The sequence below is a fragment of the Juglans microcarpa x Juglans regia genome, chromosome 2D (genome assembly GCF_004785595.1).
Source record: "Juglans microcarpa x Juglans regia isolate MS1-56 chromosome 2D, Jm3101_v1.0, whole genome shotgun sequence".
In the NCBI taxonomy this organism is placed as follows: domain Eukaryota; kingdom Viridiplantae; phylum Streptophyta; class Magnoliopsida; order Fagales; family Juglandaceae; genus Juglans; species Juglans microcarpa x Juglans regia.
The window spans coordinates 42,832,071-42,855,737 of NC_054596.1; the positions used below are offsets into that span (position 1 = coordinate 42,832,071).

The 23,667-nt window shown below is 37.9% G+C and overlaps 2 protein-coding genes across 2 annotated transcripts; both read right to left on the reverse strand.

Annotated features, from left to right (window-relative positions):
• Positions 1 to 8,322: 8,322 nt before the first annotated feature.
• LOC121249531 (exopolygalacturonase-like) lies at positions 8,323 to 10,074 on the reverse strand. The gene is made up of 4 exons (XM_041148233.1): positions 9,943 to 10,074; positions 9,392 to 9,700; positions 8,767 to 9,285; positions 8,323 to 8,655 (listed from the first exon to the last, which is right to left on the reverse strand). The coding sequence occupies exons 1-4, from the start codon at positions 10,072 to 10,074 to the stop codon at positions 8,404 to 8,406; spliced, it is 1,212 nt and encodes a 403-aa protein (XP_041004167.1). The 3' UTR covers positions 8,323 to 8,403.
• A 12,307-nt stretch (positions 10,075 to 22,381) lies between these two features.
• Positions 22,382 to 23,185, reverse strand: LOC121249532. Its single transcript, XM_041148234.1, has one exon. The coding sequence runs from the start codon at positions 23,183 to 23,185 to the stop codon at positions 22,382 to 22,384; it is 804 nt and encodes a 267-aa protein (XP_041004168.1).
• Positions 23,186 to 23,667: the final 482 nt, after the last annotated feature.

Sequence of the window (23,667 nt, forward strand, 5' to 3'; positions counted from 1 at the left end):
AGATTATTTCACAAAATGGTGGGATAGGTACGGATATACTGAAAAAGTGATCAGCCAGATGATTAAGGATTTCCCTCAAGTCGCTCCTGATTTAGAAGACAAGAAGGAATTCCCTGCAATCAAACCTGGTTCAGCAATACCTGAATATCCTTTGATAATTCAGGCCCCTGATTCACCAACTCTTTCATCTAGAGGAAAAGCCACCAGCTCATCCTCGAAGAAATCTTCCAAGTCTGCCAAAGATAATATCCTCCGCAAACTTGGTAAAAAAGATTTGATAAAATTGTTGGAACAACAACTGTCTAAGTCTACGAGTGATAATTCTGAAGAAAATTCGGAAGCCTCCTCTGAGGCTTCATACAGCAATATTTTCGGTCATGATTCAGAAGGCATTCCAAAGCTGGAAGATGATTGACTACTACTTGAGTTCAAAGAAGACCGACCATAGTCTTCTTTGAGTTGATTGACACTCTTAGTCTAAAGCAGCCGCCCACAGAGACAGCTGGAAGATACAGAGTCGACCGAATCCTAATTTGTCGTCTTGCGCCAGAATAGCCGCCTACAAGGACAGCTAGAAGACACAATGATGACACCTTGAGCCCCGTGTTTAAACAGTTCCCCTACTGTTCACTCACGGATTGAATTACTGTTTAACTTTAATGATTGTAAACATGAACTCCTTATTCTATAAAAGGAGAACCTCGTTCTAAGCTAAGGCAGAGCTCATACCTGAACTCAATTGAGAGAAAACATCTGACCCTCTCTACCCTGTTCTTGACTCTCCTTATTTACCCTGATTTCTGTAAGTGCAAATCTGCACTACCTTGTGCCTGTAATTACTTTAAGCTTGTTAATTTTAATAAAGCTTATATGTTTATTACAATTATCTTTGCATACTCATACATGCATATGGTCGGTTTAACCGCCTGTTTATTTTATGCTTGCATAATTTAATTATTGTGCAATTTACTCTGTCTCCTCCATTCCCTTCCTTCTCTTCTTCTTCAGTCAGGCTCCGCCCTTTCCTCTTCTCGCTGTCTTGGTATCAGAGCCAATCTGGTATCTAATTGTTGTGAATTGCTTCTTCTTTGTTGAACGTATTTTATTTTCTGACAACCCCCACCCGGAGTTTCTACTTTGGTTGGTTCAGGATCATCTTTCGACAAGTAGGTGAGGTACCTGGTAAGTCCCGTGTTAAGCTGAGGTTGGCGTTTAGGGCAGATATAGGTGCAAACCCGAGGGCCGAGAGTGGTAAGTTCGCAGACCCCTGAGATGCGACGGTCGGTGTTGTCCTAGGACAAAATGAGTTGGATAAATAGATCCAATTCAACAATTAGTTCCAGGTCGGCTATGCCGCCTGACATTGTTAATGAGGAAGACTATGCTTTTGAAGCAGTTGAGTCTTCTACTTTGGGATCATGGAAGATTCCAAATCTAGATGTTAATAAGCTCTATCGGACCAACTGGTTTGAAAGAACTTTGCACACAAGAAACTGCGTGCGTACTGTTGAACAAACTTATGCTATTTCTAAATCCCAAGAAAAATGTTACATGTTCCCAAAAGAACAGATGACTAAGTTTTTCCAGGAAGGATTTAGATATATACATATTGGATCTGTCCAAATTGCTGCCAAACCTTTAACAAGGAGAGGCATTGATGCATCCGTTCTTTTCTGTCTAAGGGATGCCAGATTCAATCATTTTGAAACAAGTATTCTCGGAATGATCCAATCGTCTTTAACGAACGGACCAGTCCATTTTAATTGTTATCCTGATTTAACTCTTGCTATTGATGATAATCATATTTCAAAATGTTTAACTTTAAATATTTTGACCTCTGGTTATGATATGCTTGAAGGGAGTAAACCTCTCACTTTGATTTACAGGATTTATTATCGTCTTTTAAAAACGAATTTAAATCCTAGAGCAATTGCAAAACCCATCCAGGGAAAAACTCTACTGATCCAGAGTTCCACCCCAGATGCGGAAGTTTCAACCCCAAGAATGATTTTTTGGAAAGATATAACTCTTCCCAAAGAATGGATCTTGGAAGATGAAGTTCCTCCAATCGCTATCCCTCGAAACCCTGTTGATAGTTATCCAACTAACATTCAACAGTATTTGGATGGAACCATTAAAATTAGTTTTGATCAGAATAGATCTCTAGGGCTAAGAAGAAATTCTTATGCTGGATCTAGTTCTTCTTTTGAAGGGTCAGAAATTCCAGTAAAAAGAGACCAAAATCTCAAACAATTCCTGGAAGATTCTGTTAAAACTACCCAACCTGTTAATCCTGCTTTAAAACTGAAAGGACTCTCTACGTCCTCTCAAGTTACTTCTGTTTTTTACTCAGCACAGGGTGCTGGTTCCTCTAAAGACCAGCCTATTCATAATGAAGCTGATAAAGAAGAGGAATCTTCTGAATCACCCACAGCCTCAGAAATGGTAGCCCCTGTTGCTCCTCAGATTCATCACATATATATATATTAATTTTGATAATTAACCTCCCAATTGACTATGACATTAATGCTTCATTCTCAATTGACAGAAAGCTAGGCTAACAAACTGGCCGGAGGTTGGCTACTGTTGTCTGCTGTCATTTATATTATTTCTAATAATTGGCTTATTGAGTTGAATGGTTTCATTTATATTGCTTATCGCCATGGCAATATTATTATTATAACATTTCATTCCAACGTACAAGTGTACTAGCTAGAGATATTGGCCGGGCATTTAATTAATTTGTAGCGGAATTGTTTACCTAGCTTGCTAAGTTCGACTAATTGGTTTGGAATTTTGATCAAGGCTTTGAATTTTGTACCGTACTGGCCGGTATGCTTGAAATATTTTATTTATGTGGCGTAACAGTACAAATAAAGGCATAATTTCGTACTAATCAGAATTTCAACCGTTTCGACCCGTACCGGCCTATATTTTGGCCTTTACTTTTTTCTCTTTTTTTTCATTTCCTCAAACACCACGCTCATTTTTTGACCCGTCAATTTAAATTAAATTATTTATAATCTATATATATATAATTTAATCATATATAGACTATTATTTTGGAATATAGTTTATCTATATTTATATATATAATTTATATTCATATGTAGACTATTCTGAAACGGTACCGATACCGAAATATCTCGTTTCAATGTCTCGACTGAAATGGTCAAGGGTACGATATTCAAAACATTGATTTTGATACTTCAAAGCCCTTTTTTGTAACCATGGTCGTATTACTTCCTCCACTATTTTTAGATAATAGATTCACAAGTGAAATATAATAGTTAGTCTCTAATTATTTAATGTCACATCAAGAGATGATGAGTAGCATTACTCCAAGCATTACTCCTCAGAATATTCACAATGATAGACTGCATGCAACAATCAGCAACTAATACCATTAAACAAAATTCTCAAACATTTGAATAAATATTTAGAATATTTCTTATTATTATTATTATTATTATTGACAAAGGCCAATGGGATACAACCGATGGCAAAGTATTGTGGAATAGATTACATGAAGAGTATTGATAGAGTTACTACACATTTAATTTACTACTTATATTATATTTGAGATTTTTTATTTTTTTAATATTTTCTTTTAAGTATTTTTTTAATATTTTTAATTATTAAGAAAAAATTAAAAATTTTATTAATAGTTACTTTCTTAATTATTAAATAAATTTAAAAATTTAAAAATATAAATATAAAAAAAATAATAAATGAGTAACAAAAAAGTAGTAACCTTATCATTATCATGGACGGAGACTTTACTGAATCTTATTTCTGACAGTTGCCGACTGCATGCATTACTTTAAAGGGATGCATGGACATGATCATGAGGATCGGGGTATAAGGTGTTTTCACCACCACAGGACAAAAGCTAGACAAGCACTTGACGACCTGACTGATGGCCTCCTCATGACTTCCTTCCATTGCCAACTAGGCCAAAGGAGGGAGGACTTCTACAGAACCTTTAGCTTTAGGCAATTCCAAGCACTTCAAGAGGAGCCGTTTGACCTTTGCGCGAACCCTCCGAACCGAGGCTGATTACAACATTCAGAAGGGGATCATCCTTCGTTGGGTGCTCAGCCTAGGGGGCCAGTTCTTCATACGGACCCTATTCGACTATAACATCTAGAGGGGAATCACCCCCCTCTGGATGCTCGGTCTAGACGAGCGGGTCTACAACCCCCTATCTCTACACAGTTGCTGGAAGTAGTAGCTGCAGCCCCCTCGTTAGCGGCCTCATCCCCTAGGGAGTGACTATCAACAGCAGAGCAAGACGAAGAAGAGGGGAAATCCATGAAGAAGAACGCTGCTACTCATCAATTCGTTCAAGAATAGTGGTCACAAAGAGATTCTGGAGTAGGACATCCATCGTAAACTCGTCCATGGACACCTCAGCGGTGGCAGCTGGTAATGATGTCACGAAAGGATCACCGACCGGTCCACTCGTCGGCACCTTTGTCAGAGTCTCCACGACAGCAGGGCGGCGAGCCTCCATGATAGCCGACTCCGATAAAGGAGGATTCAAAGCTCTAGAAGAGGGCCTGTTGTTGACCCAGGCACCCTCCTGACGAGGTTTCTTCCTCTAATCCAATGGGGAAAGGTCCGAGGAGCGCTTTCAAAGAAGAATAACCTGAGGTCGGACCACGATCGGCTTATCATCAGAAGGATGGTGATGGAGGGGGAGGCAAGGAACCTCTTAAGCTCTCCTTGGAAAAAAGAACTTCAGAGAGGACACGTTCGGGGTTATTCTGCACCCATTCTCGGACAACTGCAATATGCCACATTTCATAAGAAGTAGCAGACGAATGCACAGTGTTGTCCTTCGAGACCTTCCCCCAGTTCATCAGTATTGGGAACTCGCAATGATCCACTTGGCCTACTTAGAACTCCCATCCCCAACTGGACATGAAGAACTTGGGAGGCAAATCTTTCACCTTGCAGTATCTCGACCCCAGGGTAACTAGGGTGTGTGTTGCCCTAAAACTGCAAACATTCCCATTTTGTCGTAACACCTTGTGGGTAAGAAGGAACTCACGGCAGGTAAGATCTGCATCATCCTTGTACGATTCCAATAGAGCACGCCGCCAGATCATGTTGCAGCATATCAAAAGTCTCTAGGCATTTAGATGCAGTTGGGAGGGAGCCAGACCCAGAAGGTCTAGAATAGGGCGAGGGAAAGGCAGCCTCAAGCCGCACAAAAACATAGAAGGAAATAGGGTCACCCATGTGGGATGACCCTCTGCATCGAAGGTACCCTCGTTGGAACCAGGAACCTCAAAAAACACTGACTCTGGTAACTGGTAAGTAAGGGCCAGGGAAGCCAACATTGACGTTGTGGCACTTGAACTCAAACCACTAACTCCGAACAATGACCTAGCATTAGTAGAACTTCCACCGGAAACATTGGGTTGAGTAGATTTTTCGGAGGACATCACCACCAATGTATGAGATAGTGAAGATCGTAAAGGAGGGAGAGCAGAGGAAAGAAAAAAAAATGGGAAACAATAACAAGAAGGTTGCAGCGTAATAAGAAGAAACCACACCCCACTCCAACTTTATATAGGAGGAAGGCGACGGTTAATCTCCCACACCCCATGGCAGAAGGGAGAATTATGTGCCGCTTCGAATTTTGGGAGTGTAATCTACAAAGCAACGTGAACACAAAGAGCTGCCTGACACTCTCACATTAATGAACTTAAAAAGGCGTACCAAAATCATCAAAAGGTGAGCCAAAAAAAATGATGGGGAAACGTTGCCAAGATTATCAAACAATGGGAGCCTCCCCATACTCCGAAGCTATGCACACATCAACAAAGGGATCCCGACTTCAATGGCTAGGCAGGTTCGAATAGTGATAAAATTTCCATCGTACTCGTCTAGTGAGAATTAGCGGGGTAACTATAAGGGGATTCCACCTTCCTCGACACTAAGCCCAGGAAGCTTATGAATGAAAGGGAATTGAGACCAAAGGCCCAACCCAGGGCAAATAGTCTTCAACCCGGCCCACAGAAAAAGTCCTCTAGACGCAGTCTGCAGGAGAGATGGTGCTGCGGGGGATGAGACTCGTCGATGTGAAGGCTCCTCTAGTAGTGTCCAGCCCTCAAGTGCCTACCCACATAGCAGACATAATATGTGGGAAACCCTTGATCTACTAATATGAAAGACATCAATGGACCATTAAGAAGACAGTTTGGGAGAAGGACGTTAGAGAACCACGCCGCATTAAAAGACTTTGAGGTAGGGAAAAATACGAAGGACATAGACTTCATGGGGGCATGCACGATCTGTCCCCCCAGACTTATAGTATAAATAGCAGATCCCAGGTATGAGAATACGTCTCTCTTATCCCTAGACTTCTTTACTTATTAATAAACTTCTAAGAACATTTACTGACTTTGGCATTAGAAGTTCTCAGGCCCCAAGGCCGCACTCTTCTAGTTTTACTATTCTCCAAGTTTTGCAGGCACATTTTCAAAGATCTGAGTTTTCGAAACTTGATCTAAAGGTGTGCGAAATACGACGTTAGCACCGGCCATTCAAGACGGTCCTCCAGCTTGTTTTGTCCAATTTTAGAAAGGATGAGTAGTAGAGATAGATCACCAATTTATTAGTCTTAAGTCTATTATATATATATATATATATATATATATATATATATATATATATATATAAAATAAAGAACAACATTTCGCCTAGTAGTCTTTCAACGTCTAGCAAATTAGGGTCTTGTGGATTGATCCTTTGATTCCTCAAAAAATTTCAGATTTTGGCTGGAAGCTAGCTAGCTGCTATATATATTAATTTTGATAATTAACCTCCCAATTGACTATGACATTAATGCTTCATTCTCAATTGACAGAAAGCTAGGCTAACAAACTGGCCGGAGGTTGGCTACCATGTTGTCTGCTGTCATTTATATTATTTCTAATAATTGGCTTATTGAATTGAATGGTTCATTTATATTGCCTATCGCCATGGCAATATTATTATTATAACATTTCATTCCAACGTACAAGTGTGCTAGCTAGATATATTGGCCGGGTACTTAATTAATTTGTAGCGGAATTGTTTAGCTAGTTAGCCAAGTTAGACTAATTGGTTTGGAATTTTGATCAAGGTTTTGAATTTTGTACCGTAACGGCTGGTATGGTCCAAATATTTTATTTATGTGGCGTAACTGGTATAGATAAGGGCATAATTTCGTACCGATCAGAATTTCGGCCGTTTCGGCCCATATCGACCTATATTTCAGCCTTTAATTTTTTCTTTTCTTTTTTTCTTTTCCTCAAACACCATGCTCATTTTTTGACTCGCCAATTTAAATTAGACTATTTATAATTTATATATATATATATAATTTATTCATACATAGACTATTATTTTGGAATATAGTTTATTTATATTTATATATATAATTTATATTCATATATAGACTATTCTGAAACGGTACCGATGCCGAAATATCTCGTTTCAATACCTCGACTGAAACGGTCCCTGGTACGATATTCAAAACATTGATTTTGATACTTCAAAGTCCTTTTTTGTAACCATGGTATTACTTCCTCCACCACTTTTTAATAAATAGTCATTTTTTGATACCTCAAAGCCCTTTTTTGTAATCATGACCGTATTACTTTCTCCACTACTTCTAGATGATAGGTTCACAAGTCAAATATAATAAATAATTTTTAATTATTTAATATCATATCAAGGAATGATAAGTAACATCACTCCTTAGAATATTCACAATGATAGACTGCATGCAACAATCAGCAATTAATACTATTAAACAAAATTCTCAAATATCTAAATAAATATTTAGAATATTTCTTCTTCTTATTTTTATTATTATTGACAAAAGCCAACGGGATACAACCAATGGCAAAGTATTGTGGAATAGATTACACGAAGGGTAGTGAAAGAGTTACTACACATTTAATTTACTACTTATATTATATTTGAGATTTTTTATTTTTTTTATCACTTTCTTTTAAGTATTTTTTAATATTCTTAATCATTAAGAAAAAATTAAAAATTTTATTAATAGTTATTTTCTTAATTATTAAATAAAATTAAAAAATATAAAAATATAAAAAATAGTAAATAAATAATAAAAAGGTAGTAACCTTATCATATTATCATTGATGGAAACTCTTCTCAATCTTATTTCTGATAGTTGCCGACTGCATGCATTGCTTTAAAGGGATGCATGAACATGATCATGAGGATCGGGGTATAAGGTGTTTTCACCACCACAGGACAAAAGTTTACTACGTAGATTTGACTGCTACGTTAATTTTATTTAAGCTCGATCGAGGAATATTAATATTACTCGTTTAGTTTTGAGAAGCATTCTGTTTAAGCTGGTTCTGTTGCCCCCGCTCATGCTGGCGCCGCTGCTGCAGCTGCCCCCGTGCAACCCGGAGGGTTCTGAGTGCCAGAAATTGTGGGTTTGACATTCTCACATATTGTTTTAGCCTCTCCAGACCCTGTGAATTTAAGGTCGATGTCCTGAAGATTCACTTTCTCGCATGGTACGCTCTTGCTACAGGCTAGCTTGATAGCCTCTACATTGTTAGTACTGCCTCGAATGTTCTTGAAGCTAACGTCGCTGATCTTGATCGTAGAGGGAACCTAGAACCAGGAAGATAGACCCAAGGAAAAAAAAAAAAAAAACTTTAGTTTTTACTTGCACAATGAAGTCGATTGAAGCTGATAACATAAAATTCCACGCGATATTCTTACCTGAGCTTTGCACTGACCGTGTGGGCAGTATCCCTGATCTATGAGGATAGGATTATCCACATTAATCATGGTAATATCCTCGAAATGCATACCGCTTGCAGAACCAGCACTAGGGCTAGCAGGCCATGTCTTGATCCTCACGCCATTTTGGGCATTGGTAATGGTGCAACCGGTGACTGTGATTCCACTCACAGGTTCCTCGTCCTTGTATCTTCCAAGGCTTCCAACGCTGATACCATGGCCAGGTCCGCATGTTACTTTTGTGATAGTAATGTCTTGGCTTCCATCACCAAGAGAGATACAATCATCACCAGTTCCAATCTTAATATCGGTAATTGTAATCCCAGATGAACGTCCAATGTGGATTCCATCGGTGTTGGCGCTGTCTGCAGGTGCAGTGATGGTTAGTTTTTCCATCCGCATGCCTTTGCAGCCCAACAAGATTATGTGGAAATATTTGCTGTTTAGTGATGTTATGCCCGTGACTACTGCATTTGTGACGAAGCTGAACTTCAAATTCTGCATACGTTCATTTTTGAAACATTAAGAACCACATATTAATAAATAATAATAAGTGATTAGTGTCGAGTGGTGGAAAATCTATTGCATGCCGATCAATTCTTACAGCGGCAAGTACTCCGCATGAGTTGAGGTTATTGGCACAGATATTTGATTTCCAAGCAGTTTGTCCTTGCCCATCGAAAGTTCCAGCCCCAGACAGAGTGAACCCATCAACATGAAGGAATTGGATCCAGAAATCCTGGAATTTACTGGGGTCTGCTGGAGCCTGGATGGTGCCCTGATTCTGGAATTCAATAGGGCCCTTGCAAGGTCCTTCTAAACTCACTGGACCTAAATGGAATGTCCCTTTTGGAACCACAACTTGGTTTTTACCAGCTGCTGCGCATGCTTCTTTCCAAGCACCGGTCAAAGCCTGATGATTACAGAAACCGAAAACGGAAAAAAGAGTAAATTAAGCCTTAATTCTTCTTTTTAGATCATAAGTGGTACTACTGATGAAGATCAATATTTATGATAGAGTATAGCATTTAAACATTTATGCTGATCAACAAAATGAGCATAATCTTAAATGGAATTGCAGGTACTGCATGCATATTGCATCATATAAATATATATATATATATATATATATATATATATTATATGTGTATATACCGCGGTCATATCTGCACCAGGCTTTGCTCCATGTGTCGTCACATCAAAAACTGCGGCTTGGGCATGGTTAATGGCATTAAATGCCACCAGAAACACCAAGGACATCAACGCGAGCTTTAAATTCACAGCCATCTTGATCTTTTATCTATCTGTCTATCGCTTCTCAGCTTTCTTTGTCTGATCTAAATGTGTTTGAAACAATGATCGATGAAAAGATCCTTTGGTTTACCCAGCTATTTATACTGCATGCGTCTTGAATCTAAACCGTACGTCCAAACTTGTTGAAACTGTCAATCGATCGTTTCCTAATCTTATGCAACACCTTTAATAAGTTTTATGGTATTTAGTTTATTCAACTAATTCAATGACTTCTATTCTTAACTTGGCTTCGTCCTTGAAGCTCTCACTCAACTGGTCCTTCTCTTTATAGCATCTTTATTGATTTGGTTAAAACTATCTTTAAAATTTAACTAATAACATATTTTTTTATATTTCTCTATTTTATTTAAATTTAATTCCCACGTTGAATTAATCATTTACTCTCTATATAATAATAAAATATTATTAAGTTAATAATTTTGTATTTAATTTACTTGTATCACATTTTATAATTCTACCAATTTCATATTAATAATCATTATATTCTAATTAAATTAATATTAAAAAAATCATATTTTCAAAAATAATTTAATGCTAATAACAAAAAATATTTGATTAAACTCTCTAAAATTTTATCTAAATTTCTTAATTACAAACTAAATAGTATTTTTGCTTGGAATGAAAAACTAATATTTTAATGTTTGCTCGGAGTGAGAAATTAGTATTTTAATATTTGATGAATCAATTGTAGTTCTCTATCTTTGGCCAATCAATGTAGCAGAAGTCCATCTTATTTTAGATTTGACCAATTTAATGTGAGGTATTTTTTACATCAATTATGTAAATTTTAGCTAATTTTCCCATTTGGCTAAGCCAATATGGATGCTCTTAGTCGACGATCCATTTTATATAAAGTTATTTTATTTTTCAAGTCGGTATATAAAACGCATCATTCACATTAATTACATAACAAAATTAAATTTATAAAATTCAAATTTTAAAATTTATCTTACTAATCAAACCATATATGTCACATCATTCGCGAGCACGTATGGTGTAAGATATTAAAATTGCATTACTCTTATCTTATATATATATGCACACGCATGCACACTAGTAGTAGCTCACACTACAACAAATTTAACTTTTAGAGACAAAAAATTTTTGAGACAAAATTTTTTTCATTTCTAAAAGTCACTTTTAGGGACAAAATCAAAATTTCGTCCCAAAAATAGTCCCACCGTTCGAACAATAATTTATCATTCAAACAATAAAATTTAGAGACAAAAGTAGTCCTCCCAAAAAATGATGTACGTTCAAATGGTTGGTTATACCGTTCAAACGGTGTGTACTTCATTAGAACATATTGTTATATTAGTTTGAATGCAAAAAATCTGTTCAAATGGTAAGAAATATGTTCGAACAATTACGATCACGTTCGAACTATCTGGTTCTAATGCGCCAAATATTGCCCTGGAAGTGAAATGCGTCGCCCGGGAAGTGAAATGCGTCAAACAAAATATTATCCGGGAAGTGGAATGCGCCATTTTTTTTAATTCATAAACTCCGTTCGAACAAAGATAGTTTCCATTCGAACGATTAATTTTTTTTATGTTTCTATTTCCTTTGCTGCTTGAGTTGATCTTATGCATGTCTTAGCCTGTAAAAAAAACAAAAACAAAAAATAAAATAAAATAAAGCTTGCATGAAAATATTTTTATTTCATCATCTCAAACGACTTACAAAAATTTGAGACTTTTAGCCTCACTTTTCAAGCGCTTTTACTCTTCATAAATCGACATGTTATCCATATTTAAAGGAGTAGGAAGTCGAAATGAAGAGGCAAGTAAGGATTTTAAATCCTTATTCTCCTGCTTTAAGTCTCCAATTTTTTTGTTAGATTTATGAACAAGTCGATGAATTTCATAAATCTTCTCGTTGAGTTTTTCAACTTCATGAGTTCTAGACTGCAATGGCTGGGAAAATACAACAATGGCTGATGAGTATCGAGTATTGAGACTCACCAGTTCATAAATGACATCATCATCTGACTTGTTAGTTAAATCATTTTCCTACTGCATCCCGGCACCTATGGTGGACGCGAAAATAATTGGTAGCCGAGATGCAGAATGCCACATATGGTGAAAAAAAAAAGGGTTGCTGGAAGAAGATTGCTAAGCTATTAAAGAAAAAACATAGAGAACGAGAATGCAAATGAACTTCAAAGAACAAAAAAGAGTTGATGCAAATGAAATGAAACACGTGACTAAATTTATAGGGATGGAAATGAGGACAAGACAAGCTATTAGATTACATGATATTCTGAGTACATATTTTATTTAGCTACAACAACGAGATTAACTGCAGATTGTCCCTATGTTTCTCATGAACAATGAACCTCTACTATTAATCGTTGTTATTCACTTTGTAATTGTATCCCCTCTCATTCCAGCTCCTCTATGCGTGGTTGCATGTCTTGGGTATACCGGTCCACATATTTCCTCAACTCCCTATTTTCATGCTTTTATATTTTATTCTCTCTCCTTTTATTTGCAACTCTTTGTTGCAACTCTATTATTTGATTCTTAAACTGATCAACCTCACTAACCCGTGAAAGTAACTTACGAGACATGGTGGTAATAGCGCCAACATATTGAGCGTCGAGCATTCTCGATGCTGCAACAACCTCAGCATCACTCATGTTACAAAAATGCAACTTTGCCCCTATTATGGAGTTGATGGCCTCAGGATTAAAGATGAGTGGTTGACGCATAAGTGGTTCCAAATTTAAATCAGGAACATTACTAGAAGAATTCTGCTCAACTATTTGAGAGATTGTGAGAAATTGTGGAGAAATGCAAAGAAATTGATGTGTATTTCGATGGGTGAAAATAGTCTTTTATAGAGACCCAGAGCATTCAAGGCTCTGCAAAATCTAATCCAGGCGAGACTAGGGGCGAAGCTCGAAGCTCTAAAGCAATTGTCGGCTTGCGTTTCACAGCATGAATCAAAACCCGAGACTTCGTGATTTATGGCATTGACTCTGAAATTTACGACACTTGTCGGGTTCCAAGTTTTACGACAATTGGATGAAAATGACAACACTCAGCATGATTTCGCATGAATATTTTTCACCCCAAGCATTTCATACTTAGCCAGGAAGTTCTTCTTTACAACTCTCATACATATTTTAATGTTGTTTCTATTATTGTTGTTTCTAAAAAAACAAAAAAAAAATTGTTTAGAATTTAAAGTTTCTTTAAAATTAGTTTTATGATATTAGTTAGTTATTTTAAAGTGTTTAATCTCTACCGTTGAATCTAGGTTAAGAATCTAGATGATGAAGAGCCTAGATTAAATACCCAAGAGGAAACCCTAGATCCCTCATTTTTCCTTCTTCCCTCTCTCTCCTCTCCCTCCAGCCGCACCCCCTTCCTCTACAATTTCCCTCTCGGCTCCCCCATGTCATCGCCACATCCCAAACCACAGCCACTGATCATCGCCAATGGCATCATCAGCTCCTCCTTGTCAGTCAGATCTGCTCCCCCAAATCCCGACATAGCCCCCTCTCTCTCCCTTGCAAGCTCTCTCTCGCAGCTTCTCCATGTCACCGCCGCATCCTAGACCACAGCCGCCGCTCGTCGCCAACGGCGTCATCAGTTCCTCCTCGCTGGCAAGATCTCCTCCCCCAGATCTCACAGCCCCCTCTCTCCCTCGCACGCTCTCTCTCACAGCTCACCATCATGCATCGCGCCACAAGTCCCCTACAATAAAGCCCCTCCACTGTCGCATGCACCACCCCTCTCACGAACCCGTGACGGATTTAGCCCAAGAAATGGCTCACCATCTGTTTCTTTGCTAGAAACATAATGTAGTTTTCTGATTTAATTATGCATGTTCCTCTAGTTATTTGGCTATGTTTTCTGAGTATTTAACTTCGGTTAATAATAGTTCATATTATTGAGGTTGTAAATGCAAAAAAAAAAAAAAATGATATATTATAAGAAAATTGTTGACTTATTTCTAATATTGTTGTCACAAAAAATCTGTTTGAATGTAATTGTTGGCATTCAAATGACTATTATGGACGAAAAAATTTGTCCAAAAAAATGCGTTAGACCTATTGGCGTTCGAACAACTATTAGGGATGAAATTTTTTTCATCCCTAAAAAATCCATTCAAACGGACATATTGGCATTCGAAAGATCATTAGGGACGAAAAAAATTTTGGCCTAAAAAAAATCCGTTCGAACGGATTCGAATGGTTCCGTCTAATTTCGTCTCTAAAAATAATTTTTTGAGACAAAAATCAAAAGGTTTCGTCTCTAAAAACTTTTTGCGACAATCTTTTCGAAACAAAATAGAGACAAATGTTTTCATCTTCAAAAACTTTTTGGGACGAAATTTGAATTTTTTGGGACAAAATGATTCGTCCCAAAAAGCTCAATCTCTTGTAGTGTCAACGTGCAAGGCACGTTTACTCAGTTGAAGAAAAAAAAAGTTGTAGATAATAGTAGAAATTGATTAAGAAATGTGTTCATTACATGCAACACAAAGGTATTGGCATTACACAGCTGGGCAGGTTGTGAGATGAAAATTTTGTATTTTGTTTTGAAGTTTAAAATATTATGTTTTAATATTATTATTGTTTTGAGATTTGAAAAATATGTATTGGGATTTGAAAAAGTTGAATTATTTATTATATTTTGTATGGAGATTTGAAAAAAGCATAATGATGAGATGAGGATTTTGTGTTTTGTCCTGTGCCCCAAACCTGCCAGCTGAATGACATGGATGACTTGTGCTGAATGGTATGAAAATCCTTTTGGGAGACGTTGGATAACTTCTGCAAATAGTTCCAGTTCAGTAGGTATGACTAAGCTGAATGATAATCAAAACCAGCATATGAGACGAAAAGAATCAAAACCAGAAATTCAATATTTATCATGTAAAATTCATGCAACACATAATGTAATTCACTACATAATACATTATATATTTAGTATTTATACATTATATTACAAAGCACAAAATTACAATAAATGAAAATTACATATCAAAAGTGGATTACAGAGAGCCAATACATGATAATGTGTCTGCTTCATGCAATCAATGCATTCCTCCACAGCTGATACATGTGTATTGAGAACCTTCATCTGCGTCATCTGTGTCATCTGCGTCTCCTTTCTCAAATTTCCCTCTAGGCAAAGCTACATCCCCTGTTTGTCACATGAAAACATACATCTCAATTCATGCACTCCTTTAATTATTTCATGTCTAGTCGTGCAATCTCAAATTCATACATCTCAAATTCAAGGTCATCATGTCTAGTCGTGCAATCTGAATATAATAAGCATATATCTCTGCACGTACGTATGTTGTCAAGTGTTGAACCCAAAGTCATCCATTAATATTACAGGCCATTCTCTATTTATTATTAAGTATAATCTATGATGTTAGACAACTTGAAAAACACAAGCATCAATAGAGCATAAATTACCTAGTACTCTTATTACTCACCAGGTTGGGATAGGTACAGGAGAACTATAGTTGGGGAAGCTCATGTCAAATCTCAGCCATTGCCATCACAAGCTCACAACCCTTGTCCATATTCACCTGAGAGGTACTCCAAAAAACCATGAAAAGGACACTTTCAGACTCACAAACAACAAAGAGTAAAAAGGGCACTATATTTGAAATAGCAAGAGCAACTGACATGTTTATAAGCATTATATCAAAAACAGGAAGAGCAAGATATCAAAAGCTTGATTAAATTAGAACAAAAACTAACTCAAAATAATTTATTATGTCATTCATTGGCATTTTCTCTTTAAAAGATTCTGCAATGGTTTAACTTATCATAAACAAATAAAAACATTCTGCAATAGTTAAGAAAGCACAATCTGACTTTATGTCCAAACCAAAGTACTCCTTAGCTCTATTTTATAGTAAAATGCAGGATCCTTTTTTTGAGAAGCAATAAATCTTCATCAATATGTGCAACCCAAATGCACAAGAAGTATACAAGAGACACACCTATCCAGAAGGTGAAAAGGATACTAAAAATTCATGTAGGTTAAATCCATTTAGTCTAGAGACACAGTCCAAAGGAAATGAGTGTGGATAAAGAAATTCTTAAGCTCCTCCAACCTTGTACGATGTATTATTTCTCACATTCTAAATATGTCAAATGTGGCAAATAGGGACCATCACAGTAAGATGAAATAATATAAATATGAGATCCATGTTAGAAAGCATTTACTTTGTCTCACACAATCAGTCATACCATTGTAGCTTACACAGAATTATGGAAGGGTTTTCACTCTTGTAAAGCTTTCAGGATTACATGTAATAACATCTTTACAGTTCTACAACATAATCTATATATCTACCCTAATAACGGTTGAGACATTGTCTTTTCCACCAAAAGGAGCTCCTGCTGTTTCCCCACAGTCAATCCCTGCACTAACCCTCTCCCACCAAAACCCATCACTTTCACTCCCTTTTCAAACCTTACCCACCGAATCCAAAATTAATCCCAAGATTTGACTTTCACCTCAAAGTCCAAAACCCATGACAACCGAATACATAGTAGCACTGGGTTTAAAAGATAAAATAATAAGACAGCAGAAAATAAAACCTCTACTCATTGAACCCACAATCCATATAACAAAAAGATACAATATACCTCAACCACCCCCCATAATACAAACCCAAATAAAAGACAACCCACAAATCTATGCATCAAGAGGGAACAAGTGTAAGAATTGCAAGAAGAACAAGAAAACAAGATTGAGAACAGAGAATAAAAGGAATGCACAAAAATCTTCTGATTCATTGTACGTATCATTTCATTTACACAGTGCCATTGCTTTATACTAAAATGGATAGACACTACTAACAAACTAAGGAATATTTGTACTGCCTCTATTCTGTACAGACACAAATAACTACCGCTAAATTTACATAAAAATACATCACAACTCATCTATAAGAGGGACCATTTAGTAAATTGACTGAAGGATTATTACAAGGGGCAGATTCACTCGATGGAGAGTGTGTCTGCATATCAGGATCTTTGGTACTGTCATGAGCAGCTGCATCCACATGATCTGGACTAATGGAAGGACTAATGCCATGATGCCCTAATACCCCCCACAAGATGGAGAATAGATGTTTTCTATTCCCATCTTCGAGAGGTGTGAGTAAAGAACATAAGAAGGTAGGGACTTAGTGAAAATGTTTGCAAGTTGTGAAGTTGTGAGAACATGAGCAGTCTTGATGCTTCCTTCTTGAATTTTGTCTCGAACAAGATAACAATCTACTTCAATGTGTTTTTTCTTCTCTTGAAAACTGAATTGGCTGCTATATGTAAAGCAGCTTGGTTGTTACAAAAAAGTTCAGCAGCTTGTGGGTGAGAGATGGAAAGATCCTTGAACAGCCACTATGTCATCGACATAAACAAGTAATGTAGTAAAATTGGTAACAGTAATGAGAGTAAAGAGGTTGTAATCAACCTTGGATTGAGTGAAACCAAATTGAACCAAGGAAGTAGAGAATTTATCATGCCATTGTCATAAGGCCTGTTTAAGCCCATAGAGACTTTTGTGTAGCTTGCAGACCTGGCCAGGTTGTCCTTTGGTGTATCCAGGTGGCCTTTTTATGTATATTTCTTCATTTAGCTCTCCATTAAGGAAAGCATTGTTAACATCAAATTGGTAGAGTTTTTTTTTTTAAAAAAAAAAAAAATTTGAGGTCACAGTCTCTTATTATAAAAACCCTCACTGCGGCGGAGGAACAACCATAGAAAAAATTACATCAAGAACGAATATAAGGAATCCCCAATTTCTCTAAGCGAACTAAACCCTAATTTATCCAGGTTTTCCCCCATAAAATCTTCTATCCTTCCTTTTGCCCCTTAGCCAAAAAATCCGCAACTATATTTGCTTCTCTGAAATTGTGTCGAATTCGAGGCTGGAGCAACCTGATCAACATCTTTACTTCCTCCCAAAAATTCCATAAATACCAATATTTACAATTCCCCGTAACCATCCATCCAACCACTACCGTAGAGTCAGACTCTACCAAGAAGTCCCTCAACCCAAGAGCATGACACAGCCATAATCCATCGAGTAATGCACGACACTCTGCAATTATGTTCGTCACTTGGCCATAAAAATGAGCAAATCCAGCCAAAACTCTCTCATGTGAATCCCGAATAACACCTCCACCACCTGACATCCCTGGATTACCACAAGATCCACCATCCACATTTAGTTTTAACTTACCTATATCTGGCACTATCCACGTTATCCATTTCGGCACTTTCAAACGCACTGGCACAATGGGGCAATTTAAATCCTGCAGCACACGTAAATCTTGGGCTTCCACTTTTCTGAACTGACGCAATCTGCTAATAACCTCCTTTAACGTGACTTTCACCACCCGGATCATACTCCTCCACTCATAACTTGTATCTTTCATCCTCGTTTTGCATCTGAATTTCCAAAGAGTCCAAGAAATTGGAAGTACCCATTTAATCCATCCAACCTGAGAGGAGCCCCTCGCACGATCCCACCAGAAATTCATCACGCATTCCCAGTTCCGAAATTGTGGCATCCTCACTCCACAACTAGTTGCAAAAAACCTCCAAATTTCAATCGGCCCCTCCCCTTCCCATAGTACATGATTTAATTTCTCCACTTTGGGTTCAACACAGCAACAACATTTGGAACACAGAGGGATCCCAAGTTGTTTGACCACTACATCAACAGGCAATGCTTTCCCTCTCGCCCTCTAGCACATAAAAGACATCTTTGCCAGCACATAATCCTTCCACAACCACCTCCTCCATGGGCAAACAATCCCCTACTTTCGAATCAAATTTCATGCCGACTTCGTGGTGAAATTGACATCCACGGAATGTACCCAGATGCATTTATCTATCCCTTCCCTTAACCAAAAGCCTTCCTGCATGATTTTCTCTACCATTGGTGCTGCAACAAGAGTTCTCAACAAATCCAAACTACACCCTTTTGTATCCATCACCTCACGCACCTTCAAGTTTCCATTCCCAACCACCGGATGCTCCTCTGCCAAAGGCCCATCTTCCACCCAGTTGTCATACCAGAAATTAACATCCACATTCCCGATCCGCCATCTTGAATTACATAAAACGATTGGTATTAATTACATAACCCCTTTCCAAAATCAAGTTCCTCTTCCCATGGACATGACCAAAGAAATATGTAAATTACCCACATATTTGGCAAAGAAAAAATCCGACCACAGCGAACCTCCTATAATTAATTTCCAAGCAAACTTCATAAGTAAAGAATTTTGAACCTCATCCAAATCTCTTATCCCAAGACCACCTTTCTCGACCGGCAAACAAATATTCTTCCAAGATATCCATTTCCTCTTTTGTTTTCCATAGAAGAATCCCATAGAAAATTTGAGAAAAATTTTTTAATCGCTGACATTAGCCCCTTTGGCAAATTCAATACCGAAAGCACGAAAGCATATGAATTGGCATACTGTTCAGAATGTGCTTTATCAAAATAATTTTACCTCCAAAAGAAAGCAATTTGCCTTTCCAACCCGCTAATTTCTTTTGAATTTTTCCCAACAGCAGATCGAACATATTTATTAGCATTCACCCCACATGTAATGAGATTCCCAAGTATGTACACAGCCAAGCTCCTTCTTCAAATCCAGATATTTGTTTTAAAGCCTCTTTCCAATCAACCAAGATATGCTTGGAGAAAAACAAAGAAGACTTATGAGGGCTAACCAACTGACCAGACATATTCTCATATTTATGCAGCACTTCCATTACCTTCCATTCACAAAAATCAAGAGATCATCTGCATACAACAAATGACTTATCAAAGTTCCTCCATTGAGATTAAATTCCTTTATCCTTCCTAACTGACACTCCTTACGCAATATTCGCGACAACACTTCCTCCGATAAGATAAACAAATAAGGTGATAAAGGATCACCTTGCCGAAGACCACGAGAAGACTTAAAAAAGCCCTAGTACATCCATTCAATATAACCGAATAAAATGGAGAAGAAATACAATTAAAAATCAGGTCTCTCCATTTTTCTGAAAATCCATATCGTCTCAAAACCTCTAGTAAAAAATGCCAATTCACCCGATCATACACCTTGGCCATATCAATTTTCAACATAACATTGCCACCCCTAACCTTCTGATTGATTCCATGAACCATTTCCTGTGCAATAGCCATGTTTCAAAGATACTTCTTCCTAGAATGAATGTGGATTGTTCAGAAGAAATAAGTCGGTGAAGAATAGGTGCCATACGAATTACCATAAATTTCACTATGATTTTGTAAGCCACTAAACATAGGCTAATCGGTCGAAATTGCCCAAACCCCACAGGTTCATCAACCTTTGGAATGAGTACTAAATTTGTCAACCCAAAAAAAGTCATGAACAGCTTTCCCTCAAAAAATTCTCGAGCCATATCCAGAAGATCCTGCTTAATCATATCCCATGCAAGGGTAAAGAAACTTGCAGAGAAGCCATCTGGCACCGGGCTACTGTCCAATGGGATGGACCAAAGCGCCATCTGAACCTCCTCCATGGAAGGTACGGCACACAAGGCTTCATTCTCCTGTACTGAAATTGTCGGCAAAAGTAAAGAGAGCGATTCCTCAACAAACTGTATGTCTTCCGTCGTTAGTAACTCCTAAAAAAACTCCACCGCACCATTATGTACTTCCTCCACAAATTTCAATACATGTCCAGTCTCCATCCTCATTTGATCCACCTTTTTATTTTTCTTCTTTACTCTCATTATCGCATGGAAAAAAGCTATATTAGAATCACCCTCTGCAATCCACTTCACTTGAGATTTTTGGCAGCTTAACATTTCCTCACAGTGCACCCATTGTAAATGCAATTGTTTACACTACAATAATTCGTTTTCTTCCTATTGACTATAGCTTGCAATAACAACTTGCTCCAAACCAGAAATGATGTCTTCAAGTTTCCGTAATTCCACTTCAGATCTCCCAAAGACATCTAAATTCCACTTCCTCAAAGCTCCTTTCAACAATTTCAGTTTTTTGCTCATGCACACCATTGGACTTCCATCAATTCTCCCATCCCATACCGCCTTCACTAACGACAAGAATTCCTCATGAGTACCCCACATGCACTGAAAGCAAAAAGGCCTCACCACAATGCTCATTTCACGAACTAAAGAAACCATCATCGGAGAATGATCCGAAGATGTTCTTAGCATATATACTTCACGAGCATCACCAAATAAATTTAAAAATTCCATATTCACCAGCACACAATCCAACCTTGCTCAAATTCGTCTCCTCCCTAACCTTTCATTGCACCATGACAAGCGTTATCCCTCATAAGGAAGATCTAACAACCCATAATCGTGAATACAAAGATTAAATTCAACCCTTGCACGATTCACCCGCAAAATACCACACATTTTTTTGCCATCGTTTTGAATAACATTAAAATCCACTCCAATGAACCATGGTCTGCTACCTGGGTCTTGTCCCTTTAAAAAATCCCAAAGCTCCATATGCTTCCATCGGAAACATCTCGCATAAACAAAAGTCGCGAGCACTCGCTTATTTCCTTGCACAAACCACCCACTCAACGCCTGATCCGACTTTGACACCAATTCAAATTCAAAATCCTCATTCCTAAAAATTCAAATTTTTTCCCCAACCTCGATATTCTCACAAAAATTAGGCAATTTCATCCACCTTGCCCACCTACCAAATTTATTCACTCCAAGAAAAGGTTCTAAAAGAGTCACCACAAATAGACGGCTTTTATTTAAAATGCATCGAAGCTTGCTTTTTTATGAAAGAATTCTCCTAATATTCCACATAAGTATGTTCAACATGGTTTAAAGAAATTTTTTGGAACAAGTTCGTCGCTCCATAACAACTATTGATTTTTCTTTCCTTACACCTCATAATTTCCTCAATGGCACATTCATATATGTGTCCGAATCAAAATATTTTGCTGCCAATTCGTTCAATTCCTCATCAAGCTCCACATCTGAGATAGATTGACAATGAGAAAATAGAGCATCATTACCGAACCAGTCCACCCTCACAGGTCCCCTATCAACCATACATCCCACTTCGAATTCCAGAGCCTCATTCAACCTCAATGCACTTCTAGGCAAGCTTCGACCAGTAACCCCCAATCCTGGATTCTTTTCCAGCTCTTCTTCAGTTAATTCAAACCAATTCTCACACCTTCCAAACATATCTTTCATCTATGTAGACTCCCCTTTATAAGCCTCATCTTGCCCTGTACTACTATCCTAACCAAGATAACCTTCCAACTGACTATTAACCCCATCAGCACTCACAAGATCAAATTGGTTTTTATTATGGACCAGGCCATTCAATAAGACAAATAACACCCTCGTCTGCCTTCTTTCTAACACTTCCTTTCGTTCATGAATGGCATCCAGAATTGCCACTCTTCTCAGATTAGAGGAGGACCCTACCATAAGCCCCTGCTCTGTTTCCAACTTTTCCTTCTCCCGAACTCCCACCACCTCCCAAATCAGTTTCATCCGCTCTATTTTTTCCTCTATCTTCTTTTCCAATCCCGATTTTTTCTGGACTAGATCTCGACACAAGCACTTGTTTTCGTGATGATCTTGCTTCCTACAAAGCAAACAAAACGCTGGAAGCATTTCAAAAATCACCTCTTGGCAATGACTAGTTTCCAGCCCCGAATTATCCAACCAGAATGAATGCCTCAATGGCTTAGAAACATCCATTTCCACACAAATATGCGCTGCCTCCGAATGAGTCACACAGGCAGTCACATTATCCCTCTTCAAGAAACGTCCAAAACCCCCTCCAATACTTCGTAAAATCGATTCATGAAAATAGTTTGGAGGCAAACCTGATAAGGTTAACCAAACCGGAACCCAAGGGGAGTCTTCTTCCTCAATGAAATTTGGCATCCAATGAAACACCCTATACAGTACCCCTTCCACCTCAGAATTCCCTCGAACCATCACACTATTGAAGTCCTCCTCATTCGAAATTCTTATGAGAACATTTCGAGGATTTTTCAATTGACCCACCACTGGCACCAAATGTAGCCCCATCTATTCTTAATAAATCCACGGACATGGTCAAGAGACGGCCGACGACATAAAAATTTTAAAACCACAGAGAGTCTAAACGATTCCGCCGACTGTTTGATTACTGCCTTTGAGAATTGAAAGAACATTTCTCCATCATTGAATCTTGGGTCCCAAAAGGGAATATCCACCTCTGGAAGCATTTGGGGCTTAGAAACGACAACATCAACAAATGCCAACCCCTCTAATGTCCCAACACTCCCTTTTGACGTTACTGTATGCTTACACGCACCAATCTGATCAGGATCCATCCTAGCAACACCATGCCTACCATCAAAGACATAGGCTCGGCAGCTAGCGCCATACAAAAAAAGAAAAACCTACTTCGCCAAAAAATTATCTCGCATAAATTACGGAGCAGTTTTTTCAAAATTCAAACTACCCCTGCTACTGCTATATCTTTGGTACTGATCGAATTGGTGGAGATGCCACCCTTTGATTGCAGC